At 44.7% G+C, this 12,577-nt stretch overlaps 2 protein-coding genes and 1 long non-coding RNA gene across 6 annotated transcripts in view; 2 read left to right on the plus strand and 1 right to left on the minus strand.

Moving 5' to 3' along the window:
- The first annotated feature begins 283 nt into the window (after nucleotides 1–283).
- Nucleotides 284–2,489, plus strand: SFT2D3 (SFT2 domain containing 3). Its single transcript, XM_050965303.1, has one exon. It carries the CDS (start codon nucleotides 998–1,000, stop codon nucleotides 1,646–1,648), a length of 651 nt encoding a protein of 216 aa, XP_050821260.1. The 5' UTR covers nucleotides 284–997; the 3' UTR covers nucleotides 1,649–2,489.
- Nucleotides 2,490–2,790: 301 nt separating this feature from the next.
- On the plus strand, nucleotides 2,791–5,118 carry LOC127056935 (uncharacterized). The gene is made up of 2 exons (XR_007775956.1): nucleotides 2,791–4,728; nucleotides 4,948–5,118. It is a non-coding gene; the product is annotated as an uncharacterized LOC127056935 (long non-coding RNA).
- A 1,428-nt stretch (nucleotides 5,119–6,546) lies between these two features.
- WDR33 (WD repeat domain 33) overlaps nucleotides 6,547–12,577 on the minus strand; it is a 99,774-nt gene continuing 93,743 nt past the window's right edge. For all 4 annotated transcript variants that reach the window (XM_050965292.1, XM_050965291.1, XM_050965288.1 and 1 more), the window contains 4 exons: nucleotides 11,715–11,881; nucleotides 11,515–11,607; nucleotides 8,285–8,470; nucleotides 6,547–7,198 (listed from right to left, as the gene is read on the minus strand). In XM_050965292.1, coding sequence (XP_050821249.1) covers nucleotides 6,969–7,198; nucleotides 8,285–8,470; nucleotides 11,515–11,607; nucleotides 11,715–11,881 — 676 coding nt within the window. In that variant the 3' untranslated portion in view covers nucleotides 6,547–6,968. The remainder of the gene's footprint in view (nucleotides 7,199–8,284; nucleotides 8,471–11,514; nucleotides 11,608–11,714; nucleotides 11,882–12,577) is intronic.

Raw genomic sequence — 12,577 nt, forward strand, 5'->3', positions numbered from 1 at the left:
AACATCATTAAAGGTTCAACACATCATCCCTTCAGTTAAGTTGTTGAAGCTCACAATAAACATCACCGAGTTTCCTAAGAAACCTTATGGAAAATCCCTGAAGAGCAGACATGCCAACATAACACAAGCATAAATAATATTAAAAGAAAACAAAAACTTATAGGCCTCCTTGATGAACCAAAAATATATTTGAAAAACACAAACGTAATGCCCTCTGTCTGTATCAGAGGTCGGCAACTTTTCAGAAGTGGTGTGCCAAGTTTTCATTTATTCACTCTGATTTAAGGTTTCGCGTGCCAGTAATACATTTTAATGTTTTTAGAAGGTCTCTTTCAATAAGTCTATACTATATAACTAAACTATTGTTGTATGTAAAGTAAATATGGTTTTTAAAAATGTTTAAGAAGCTGCATTTAAAATTAACTAAAATGAAGAGCCGCCCCCCCCCCCCCAGACCAGTGGCCAGGCCCTGCGCAGCGCGAGTGCGACTGAAAATCAGTTTGCGTGCCACCTTTGGCACGTGTGTCATAGGTTGCCTACCGCTGGTCTACATAAAACTTTGCTGGTCATAATTAAAATCCCCCTTAACTCTGCCTTTTTCATGTGGCTAATGAACACCCCAGCCATCCCAGTGGCAGCCCGTGATCCCTCAGCTGTTGAACCAGTTCCATAACTACAACCTTCTTCAAGCTTTGAGCAACCACATTGATTCGGATGCGCTGGAACGGGGATGGGGCTGATTGGGCGTCCCACGCGACACTCGGCTCAGACGACTTCCTCTCCTCGCTCTACGCCCATTCGTGGAACTGGGGAAAGTCACGTGATTGGTCGTGTCATGTGATAACATGACCCCAACCGCCTGTCGACCTCTATGGAGACTTCCAGTAACCCGGATGTGGCCGCGTTTCATTGAGGAGCTCGAAGAGCAACGTGTCCTATTGGCGTTTGCGTTCACATCCGGGTCTTTCCCTGCCTGTTGCTGCCCTCCCCCTCCAAGATGGCGGAGCTGAACCGGCAGTTACAGGAGTACCTCGCTCAGTCTAAGAGTGCCAGCGGCCCCGGCCCAGCGGCCCCGAGCTCCTCGCGGCCGACGCCGGACGCCGCTGACGCCGGAGGGGGGACGTGGCTGGGCCGGCTGAGCCCCTTCGCAGGCCGCTCCTCCTCCTCGTCCCCGGCGGCCGGCTCGTGGCCCTGGGCGGCCGAGCCGGACCCCTGGCTGCCGGGGCTGTCGCGCTGGCAGCGGCTGGTGGGGAGCGGGCTGTGCCTGGTGCTGGCCGCGCTCTGCTTCGGCCTGGCCGCGCTCTACGCGCCGCTGCTGCTGCTCCGCGCCCGCAAGTTCGCGCTGCTCTGGTCGCTGGGCTCGGCCTTTGCGCTGGGCGCCGCCGGCTTCCTGCGGGGGCCGAGCCGCCTCCTGCGGGAGCCCAGCCGCGGCACCGTGCTCTACCTCGGCGCCCTGGCCGGCACCCTGTACGCGGCGCTCGGCCTGCGCAGCACCCTGCTCACCGCGCTCGGGGCCGCCGCCCAACTCGCCGCCATCGCCGGCTGCCTGCTGGCCCTGCTGCCCGGGGGCCCCGCCGGCCTGCGCTACCTCGCCGGGCTCCTGGGCGGCTTCGTGCGCCGCCGCGTCTCCAAAACCCTGCCCGTGTGAGGGGCCGAGCAGACCCAGTTGGGGGCTGAGACCGGCAGGCCCCTCCCCATCCCCAGGACGGATCTTCGCTGCTATCCCATGAGGCCGATCGCCTGTCCCTGCTGGACAGATGCGGAGGATACGGCGTCTGGCTGGGCAACAGCCTTTCTGAATACAGGGCCACAGGCTATCAGCGTCCCGCCCCTCTAGCGCAGCTTGCACGGCTGCCTCCGGGGTATGCGGTTCCGAGGCAGTAGCGGGGCGTGGGTGTCCTGCTGCTCGGGGGTAGGGGGTGACTGAGCGACAAAGCCAGTGCGGTTCCCCCCTCCCCCCGGTCCTATTGAAGGCAAGTTCTTCCTGCACAATCGGTGCGCTGCGGTGAGGGAGGAGGCAGCTGGGAGCTGCGCTCTGTGCAGGCGCCTCCTGAGGACGGGGACCTTTACAAAGAGACTTGGCTGTAAGTCGGAAGAAGCTACTTGGGAAAGTTCAGGAAAAACGAATCAAACTTGACAGTTAATGTGGACAACAAGAGCGAAACCGACCAAAGGAAGGAGTTTTCCTTCTCCAAGGACCAGTGTTGATGGAGCTATGGAACAATTTTTCTCCTTACCTTTGAACAGTGCAACTAAAATCCTAAAGTTGCATCTATGACTATGTTTTTGTTGTTTTTACTGTATTCACATGTAACATATTTTGTGCCATAATTCCCAGTATATGTTTTGCCTTATCAGTGCAAAATGAGCTTTGTAGCAGGATGCTGGAGTCTGTGTCCTGTTCTGGGTGGTAGATGAAGGATTACCAGATTCCTATATCAAGTGTAGGATCACATGGCTGAAACACTTACTTTGAAAGTGGCCTATAAGGCCACGTCCAGACTAGGAATTAAAATCGATTTTAGATACGCAACTTCAGCTACGGGAATAACGTAGCTGAAGTCGAATTTCTAAAATCGAGATACTCACCAGTCTGGACGGGGCGCCATCGATGTCCGCGGCTCTCCGCGTCGATTCCGGAACTCCGTTCGGATTGATGGAGTTCCGGAATCGATGTAAGCGCGCTCGGGGATCGATACACCGCGTCCAGACTAGACGCGATATATCGATCCCCGAGCAATCGATTTTAACCCGCCGATGCCGCGGGTTAGTCTGGACGAGGGCTAAGACTACAGAGCTAAGCATGTTGTTGGTACTAAACTCTACATAAACTCTAATGCTTTGTTATACTCCTGAGCCTTGCCAGATTCACTCCAGCTTGGGATGTGCTGATGCCAGGTGCCTCATAGGAAAATCTGTTTATAGATATCCATGAAACATAAAAAATTGGGTATGTATATATAGAGCTCCTGTTTTGGAGTTTATCTTTGGATGTTTATTTTTAGCAATTTGAGTTCTATGTAGATGCCCAAAAATTGGGGGTGGGACCAAAAGTTGGTCCTTCTTTGTATATACTGTAATGCATAATCTCTTTATTCTTCCTAGTGTGATTTAATGTAATACTATTTCAGATAGTGCTATCTGAAGTGCACTAAGGAACCTTTTATGTACCCCAGCAGGGTCTGTGTGGACCTATTAATACACAACATATGTACTTTAGAAATCACACAGCTGTAGTCTGCATTACTGCTGTGTTGATCAGCCCTTGGACACAAGTTAGCCATATCCAGTATTGATTGGATAAATACTGTTTTTTTTTTCTTTTTGGAGCAGGGGTTTTATTGGTTAAAATGAAAAATCAGAAACTCTAGCTATATTACCACAAATGTTGTTCCATGTTTCATGACATCTTTATATCAGATTGTAAAGAGTCAAAATCAAAAACTGTAATTGCAACCATCTTCGATGGGCTTATATGGTAGTCCAATGTATGTTGACATACCCATTCCATTTAACTGTCTTTTTTAAAACACAAAAATCAACTGTGACCTTCAAAATACTGAAAACAACATCCTTTAACAAGTAGCATTCATAGAGGTTGTGGATCACAGAAAGTCATTCTTTGATAAGCAGGGGCATACCTCTTTTACGTAGGGAATTATGAAAAAAGTGAACGCATATCAGAGATCATTTAGTTCTTTGCAGTAAGACTTCCAGAATGGTGCTACAGAAGCTTTTGCCTCTAGAGCTAGTTCCTGAAGTCCTCACCCATTGGTTCTAGAAGTTGGGCAGGCACTGCTTATTTAGCAGTGATGCTTGTAGCCTGACCTTGAGAAATAGATTTTTTTGCAATATGTCCAGCCTCTACTAGCTATACTTGAGTATTCTTATCAGATTCTCCTTAGGAAGAAATAATCTTAATCTACTCATTTAGTATTTGCACAACTACAGTAAACAAATGCTTAACTTTAGAAATATTGTACATCTATTTTAATAAAATATTTTTATACCAAAAGTGTTAATCTAGACATTAGCAGGTCTAGTTTTATTTTTTTTAAACAGCAGCACTGAATGTTTTCCTGTTTACTTTTATAGTTTCATTTGGATTTATATCAGTGTAATAGCAGATTAGTGTGACTGCTTCTAAACTAAACCTAGGTTAAAGTTCATGGGTGAGATTAAATTTTTTTAAAAGTAGGCTAAAACATTTACAGTAAAAGCCTAGTAAATCTCTCCTCTCTCTGGTAAAAGGTCTTATATAGAAAATGACAATCCTCCCACCACTGGAGGCTGGCCACAAGAACCTCCAGCCACTAATCTACTCCGCAGGCTACAGCTGTATCTGCACTTTTGTAACAGGGACAGTAGATCTGCACAGATCCATTGGGTCACAGCAGAGCATGGCTCTAAGAGTTAAGGATGTCCTGCTTCTGCCTCATGGGCATTTTCTTCCCCTCCTTCCCCCCAAAAGCAGCAGAGCTGTTGTGGTTCTTCTGCATTATGGACTTGAAAATATTACCCTAAAGTTAGCAAGTTTTTGTGTACCAATTGTGATCACATCCACGTGGCTTGTCTTAAGGGAGCTCAAAGCTTTAATTTTGAATGGTGTGGTTTGGGGAAGGTAAGTTCTCCTAAAATCCAGTATTAGGCGGTAAACAGGGTTTTAGGTTAAAGGAGACCTGCAGAGGAAAAACAGGTTTGGGTCCTCTTAATTATATAAGAAATCTTGTTTTTTTAAAACCTCATTTCTAGTGTGTTTGCCTTTTGTTGGGCTCGATGAATGGAGTGAGTTTTTCAGCCCTTAACTAATGGTAGAAGGGTTGCTGAGTTTTTTCTTCCAGCTGTTTGAATTACAATATTTATCTTCCCCCTTATTACATCCTAACACAACTAGAATCTGCCTTAAGCTACAGAAATTAATTTACACAGATAAGCTAGAACCTTCAGCTGAAGTCCCCATATAGAAATTTAACCTTTTTCTTTTAAGCAAGAAGCAACTAGCCTGTGCCAAGTCTAGCTCAGAAGAATCTGCTAAACTGTTCTGTGCATATCATTTCCTTAGGGCTACTTCTCGCTTCAGCCATAGTATAATAAACTTTATAAGCTAACTACCTTAAACATTCTGGAGCATGTCTTATGTCACTGTATCTGCAATAAAACAATTAAGCAGTGTTTCTATTCACTACTATATGACTTAGTCCAAACTGTTCCATACAATAGAAGCATATATCTGAAGATGACAGCTGCTGAGTAGGAATGTGAAGATCATAGCAATTCTCCTTTATCCATGCTCTGATCTGTTTAAATAGAGTTCCTACAGATATCTAAAATCTTCTTAAACATAACCCAATTAGACTGTGGACAGGGGAAGATAGATGGCTTGGCAAAATAAGTGGGTGAAGGAGTGGCTGCCACAGCCCAGACTCACATAGTGAGGATTAATTTACTCTTTCCTTACAATTCCTTAAACAAGCTCCATCAGCCCTACACTTGCTTTTCCTTAATGTACTATTTACCCTAGATGGAACTGTTGAGGAAGGGGCTTGTGGAAAAAAAAGTTACTAATGGTATTTTAATCATCCTTTTCATATTTGCACTATCAGCCATCTCCCACACTTGATTTTGTTTCCTAATGCTACAGGGTGGGAAACTTGATTTCCAGGAAAAGGCTAGCTCTAGGTAATACTAATTTCTTAAATGAAGTTTAGGATACTTAGGTAGCTATCTTAGAAATACTTTAGACAGACATGCTGGTGTATGAAGCCAGAAAATCTCTCATGGTATGGTGATAACTGAAGCACCATAATTGGTAAACAACTTTATTATGATATGCAAATAATTAAATGGAATAAACAATTGTAATGTTGTAGTGGCACTAAACAAAATCCTGTGGAGAATACTTAAAAACAAAATTCTTTAAAATCAGGGTGGCTTAATGGTTTGCCATTTCTAAATGTTCAGCTTGTAATTTAGTGGCCATTCCTCATTTCTCTGCAGTGTTGTATGTACTACAGTACTGTAAAAAATTATATACATCCCTGATGATCAAGCTGCCGAATGTCTATCGCTTATGGTGGAAAACAAACACCATGGAGAACAAAGGACAGATCCCTTTGCAAGGCTTGAATCAATGAGGGTTAGCAGGAGCAGATGAACATTGAATGTGCAAGCTGGATTAGGATGCTTGCTCGTATGATCTATAGTTCAAAAGAAGCTTTTCACAGCATTCCCCCTATGTCCTTTTAAGGAAGGTAGGAGAGGGAGCATTGGTGTGGTTTTGTTTTTTTGTTGTGTATGTATGTACTGGACTCAACTTCATCACAACAGATAACATTTTTAATAGCACATGAATGTTAAAGGTGTAAAAATAAAAATTCTCTAAACATAATAAACCCAAACTGATTGTATTAAGGCATTAGGAACTGTACTGTAGAGACTTTAGAGCTAGTCCTATGGTGCCATGTACTTGACACATGGAAATTCTATGGAAGATGGGGTGTTTTGTAGTTTCACTGAGAGGGTAAAGATAAAGAATCACACACTGCACTGATTTTTTTTGTTAATTTTTGCACAAATTACATTCTGTATTCATACAAAAACAACTTTTTTCTGACAAACTGTACATATAGAAACAAGTTTCCATCTGGATGTGAACTGAAATCTGTGGAGGTGCTCCATGTCTCACAACACTAAAAAAAATTCCAGCTTTTATCTTTACAAAACAATGCAGGTAAAAGGTGAGGAGAAAGAGGTTGAACGGATGAAATAGAAAGCCAGCTACCATGTTGCTGCTAGAAGCAGTTGCTTGATCCTAGGAGAAGATCCTTGTTAGGAACTAATGCACATTCAGTTATCCCAGTTAAGAGTCCAGATTTGTGGAGTTGCAGGAGTACTTTCTTGAGTCCACAATAGGTGTCTATTTAAATACTGTCCAATAAGGAGTGGGTATCATCCAGTCATAGCCTCTTCTATCGGCCCCTTCCACCACCCCTGGATGCTCCTCGCCTTGACTGGCCAGAGTTCATGTTACTGCCTCTTCCCCAATTACTTCCACTCCTCCCTCCTCTGGAAGGGTTATTGCCTCCTGCAGGACCGCCAAAACCTTCATCTCTGTGGAATCCATCATGATGGTCTCCCTCCAAAGAGCTAGACCTCCCAGACTTTGGCACTCTCTGTGAAGGTCCTGAGCTTCCTCGTCCTAAAAGAGGAAAACATTTAGTTATTGATTTTATAGTTTACGCCATCCCTCTCAGGCTTTTGAAGGTTGCCCCAGGCTTAGACAAGTGTTTGGGTTAAATTCCCCTATGATACAATCCTTCACAGATTATACAGGATGTGAAATCTGACATACTAGTCTCCAAATTTACATTTCTTCCCTCAGCACAAAATTTTTCCTACCACATACAGATTTCATATCAATACGACAGTCCTTGAGAGGGACAGCTACAAGGCAATTCCTCTGGAGCTAAGGTACTGCCGCACCTCATTGATCAGCAAGGACCTTGTTAAATAAGAACACTGGGAAATGGAGTGCACAGGCTCATAAGCACTTGAGACACCCTGAATAAAGTATTCAAACCCAGATTCTCTCACTTGGCAGCAGTCCTATTTTGGCCCTGTTTTGCATACTTATTCTAAATAGGGTGTTGCCTAAACCCAGTAACAGCTTCTATTCAACCAAGGGGTGGTAATGAAGGCATTAGAATAGTGTCCCTGAAAGAGGTTTATCCTCCTTTAGCCAGTTCTGACGGCACAGTTGAGAGATGCTATATTCTACTGTGGGGCATAAGCATGACCTGCATCTTCTGTTGTTCCCAGGAAAAAGGACTGTCTGTTCCTCACAGCTCACTTCAGATATGATACCAAATGCAAGAGAAAAACAGGACTCTTGCCCAAAACAGCAGGGGTAGTAATTTGAAGAAAAAATGCTTTGCCCACCTATCCTCTTAGCTAAGGCATAACTAAATATTTTTTGTTCCACTTTAACAAAAACTTTTGAGAGGTACAGCATGTGCGGTTCTGTACAAAACAAGAAAACATGATTCCTGTCTCAAAGAGCTTACAATCAGTGTTAGATAAATTCATCTTCAAATGACCTTCCCACCACAAGACTGATGGCAGCAGGGCCTGCACTTGAAAAGGCATTACTCAAATTTTCTGTATCAAACTAAACCTTAGTTCTGCTTTAGCACCTTGGCCTGCATGAGGAATTCTGCAGAAGTGCACTCTGGGAAAACAGTATAAACCTATGTGAAGTTCTCAGTACCAGTTAGTTACCCCTTACCTTTGCCTCTCTCCTCTGGAGGTGCACCTGGAGCTTCCATTTCTCTGTGATCAGATGTACCTGGTCCATCGTGCCAGGGACGTTTGCGTGGTGGCAGTGAGGCCATGTCCATACCCTGAAGTGAGGAAGAACGCTCTCGGCTGGCAGGAGACTGTCCATCATGAGGAGGGTGATCCTGACGGGAACCTGACCATGAAGAGAAAAGACAAAGTCATGAGTAACATGCAACTGATGGGCACAAGGAATCTAACATTCTTCCTCTGTGTAAAAAAGATACCAAAATAAATGTAAACGCATTCTACATTCTTTAGCAATTTCACTCATGGCAAGGAGATCTATCTCACTGCTCTTGTTCAGAAAACACACGAGCCAGTTCTTAACTTTTCAGAGTATCTGCTCTTTAAGGTGCACGTATATACCTCTGTTCAATATTTCTAAAGATACCCATGAAAAATATATATAAGTAACAGACAAATAACTGACAAAGAGTCCTGTGGCACCTTATAGACTAACAGACGTATTGGAGTATAAGCTTTTGTTAGTCTATAAGGTGTCACAGGACTCTCGCTTTTTACAGATCCAGACTAACATGGCTACCCCTCTGATACTAGACAAATAACTGCATCTTTACAGATGAATGAATGTAAGAGTAGAAGGAAAGATAAGTGTGTACTATCATAGAATGCCAGACTAGCTGCAATTTTATATTTGTGCCAGAAAGACCAGGTGGTAGGAAACATGAGGTAGGAAGTGAGCACATAAACTGAATTTAAACAAATGAGGGAATCAGGTTGAAAAGGATGGTTCTAAGGGCACGTTTTCACTAGCAACGTTAAAGCACTGGATGTGTAGTTGCAGCACCAGTGGGAGAAAGCTCTTTCAGTGCTATAAAAAAAAACAACTCACCTCCATGAGGGGAGTAGCTCCCAGCACTGTAGCACTGTCTATCCTGCCACGTTACAGTGCTGAAACTTGCAGTGCTTAGGGGATGTTTTTTCACACCCCTGAGTGAGAAAGTTGTAGCCTTATAAACTGGCAGTGTAGACAAGGCCTAAGGCAGAAGAGGCAATGGACAGGCTTAAAACGTTCCTTTAAAAAAAAAAAAAACACAAAAAAAACCCACTCTCAAATTTTAAAGAGGTAAAAATCAAGCATTGCTCGAGTCAGGACACAACGCTTCAGAATGCCATTCTGGCACTTTTTTGGGGAGCTGGAATGATGTTACTTCAGATACACTTGTACCCCGCTATAACGCAGTCGTGGGGAGCCAAAAATCCCTACCACGTTATAGCTGAAACCCCGTTATATTGGGGTAGCAGCGGCAGGGCTTCGGCGGTGATTTAAAGAGTTCTGGGCTCCAGCTGCTGCAGGGAGCTCGGGCCCTTTTATATCACCAGCGAGCCCTGCTGCTGCAGCCCCGGGTTAGGGGCGGCAAGGCTCCAGCGGGATTTAAAGGGCCCGGGGCTCCCTGCAGCGGCTGGAGCCCTGGACCCTTTAAAGCGCTGCCCGAGCCCCACGGTAGCGGCAGCAGGGTTCCAGTGGTGATTTAAAGGGCTTGGGGCTCCCTGCAGCGGCTGGAATCCCAGACCCTTTAAAGAGCCACCAAAGCCCCACTACTACTGTGCTATATGCGAACCTGTGTTATATTGGGTCGCATTATAGCGGGGTAGAGGTGTAGCTGTAAAGTAAACCAATAATTATTCATGCTAAAAATATTGGAAAATGACCGCTAAAGCATGTGATGCCGTGGCTTGCCAAAATCATGTGTTCTGGTACTTCTTTTTTTAGGATTTGAGCACTGAAATCCAGGTGTGCAACTTTTCCTTCACTTGACATTTGTATCATGATTTTTCCATTAGTTTTCTATGAAGTTCCAGTTGCAAGTTTCACCCTCATTGTGAATTCCCATTCATATTGTTTTGTTTATCAATACTACTACCAATTCTGAAGCCAATAAATTGTCAACAATCACTGCAGCTGATAAACATTATCCAGTGGATAGATAAGATACCCACAGTGATCCAGCTTCAGAGAAAGATTATCCTAGTATTAATACACGCCCAAAACATATGAGCCGATAAAAAGACAAATGCACCAGCCAGTCTATAACGCAGGGGTGGGCAAACTTTTTGGCCTGAGGGCCACATCGGGGTTGCAAAATGGTATGAAGGGCCGGGTAGGGAAGGCTGTGCCTCCCCAAAAAGCCTGCCCCCCATCCGCTCCCTCCCATTTCCCGCCCCCTGACTGCCCCCGTTAGAACTCCATGACCATCCCCTGGGACCCCACCCCCTATTCAACCCCCCTGTTCCCTGTCCCCTGACTGCCCCCTCCCCGGACCCCCTGCCCCTATCCACCCCTCCCGCTGTTGGGGGGCGCCATGCCAGGGCATCCTGTGATCACTGTTAAATCTGCCCCTGAGCCACGCCGCCCAGCTGGAGCCAGCCAGGCCACCGCGCTGCCGACACGGCGAGCTGAGGCCGTGGGGGAGGAGGGACAGCACGGGAGGGACCAGGGCTGGCTGGGAGCTCAGGGGCCAGGCAGGATAGCCCCGCCGGCTGGATGTGGCCTGCAAGCCGTAGTTGCCCACCTCTGCTATAACGGAATTAGGCCTAAAAGGATGATTGTGACAGGCAATATTGAATGGGCTCTATTGTACTTCAAACTAAACTCAAAACTCAAGGGACAGAGGAAGGCCAAGTTCAGTCTTTGATGGGACAGCTGCATATAGAGTCCATTACATGTTGAATAACTTAGGCACACAGAAAAAGCAGCATCATGTTGCCAATGGGGAAGGACAGAAGGAGAATGATCAGCAGAGCTGCAGAATGAGAGATGATAAACTAGGAATTTACAGAATAGTTCTAAGTAACAGCTACATAAGAGTATCAGAAGGGTAACCATGTTAGTCTGGTTCTGTAAAAAGCAACAGAGAGTCCTGTGGCACCTTTAAGACTAATAGATGTATTGGAGCATAAGCTTTCGTGGGTGACGAAAGTGGGTATTCACTCATGAAAGCTTATGCTCCAATACATCTGTTAATCTTAAAGGTGCCACAGGACTACATAAGAGTAGTTACCAGCCATTTTCTAAAGATAGTGTCTAAAGATTTCCATCACTGGAAATGACGAGTGGATGTTTTTCCAGTTCAAAGACATTAAAGATAGTTCTACAGCCTGTGTTACACAGGAGGCCAGACTAGACAATCACAATGGTAATACCCCAGTTTTCACCTGGTTCTCTGTTTCCATCCCAGGATTCTGGTTTCCTTCCTCCTTCAAATCGGGGAAACTCATCTGGAGTGGGAAGTAGACCCTTTCGGCCTCCTGCAAAGTAAGAAACATAGGACACGAGACACTAACTATATTAACAACTTCTGCACTACTGTCACTGACTTTCACATGGGTTTCAGTTTGGAAGAACGTTCACTTACCTCTCGGAGTACCTCGACCTCGCCCCCGACCACCATGATCTCTTCCTCTTGAGTTCTCATCTGATGAATTAAAATTGTCTTCAGGCCCAAAGTCTTCTGGCCCAGGAAAACTATCCCTTCCCCTGGGTCCCCGCCCCTCATGTCTTGAGGGTGCTCCTCTTCTGAAACTGCAAGAAAGAACACGGTACAAACACGGTTTTTATGCAGAATTTAATCACTAATGAACTAAAGGGTAATTTTCAATTTAATAATTAAACTTGTGTCTGAAATGTTTACCTACTATTGTTACAACACCTACAATTATTAGCACTGGAAGAGATTAGTGGGAGAAAAAACTTCTTGTTTACTTTGTGCTTATTCATTTTCATTGTTTCCCCTCTTCAATTTCCTCCTGTTGTTTGTTCAGTCTTTCACATAGGAACAAGGAAGAGAAAAAGACTGACTAGACTTCAGGTAGATAGTGTCCATTTAATAAAAAGTGAAAGGTTAGGGAGTGATGGTGGGTGTGGGTAAAGAGAGGTTCAAGTTCAGGGCCAATTTTGTTTTTTCAAAGTGGGATGAGTGACATTTCTTAAAATGTGATGTGCTAGCACCTGTATTTTTTTTAAAAAGCCATTTTCCTAGTAATGAAACCAAAAGTAAAAATACAAGTAACAAGGGAGTGTCATTCCATGGCTAGATAGAAGAATTTTAATTCTTGAATCTTACTCAGTTTGGTTTCTTTTGCTGGCATAAAATTATCTAAAAGTTTATACAGCAACTTTTATCTCGAAGGGTCTCTGTAAGATTTACAAATTTAGCAACTGATTCTGGAGTGCAGCCACCTCTGTGGTGATGGCAACTGTTTAACAGTACATAGCAAT

This window comes from Gopherus flavomarginatus, chromosome 8, assembly GCF_025201925.1.
Source record: "Gopherus flavomarginatus isolate rGopFla2 chromosome 8, rGopFla2.mat.asm, whole genome shotgun sequence".
Classification (NCBI taxonomy): domain Eukaryota; kingdom Metazoa; phylum Chordata; order Testudines; family Testudinidae; genus Gopherus; species Gopherus flavomarginatus.

Excerpts from the sequence above, each read along its gene's own strand:
- SFT2D3 (XM_050965303.1), top strand. The coding sequence starts at position 998 with ATGGCGGAGCTGAACCGGCAGTTACAGGAGTACCTCGCTCAGTCTAAG.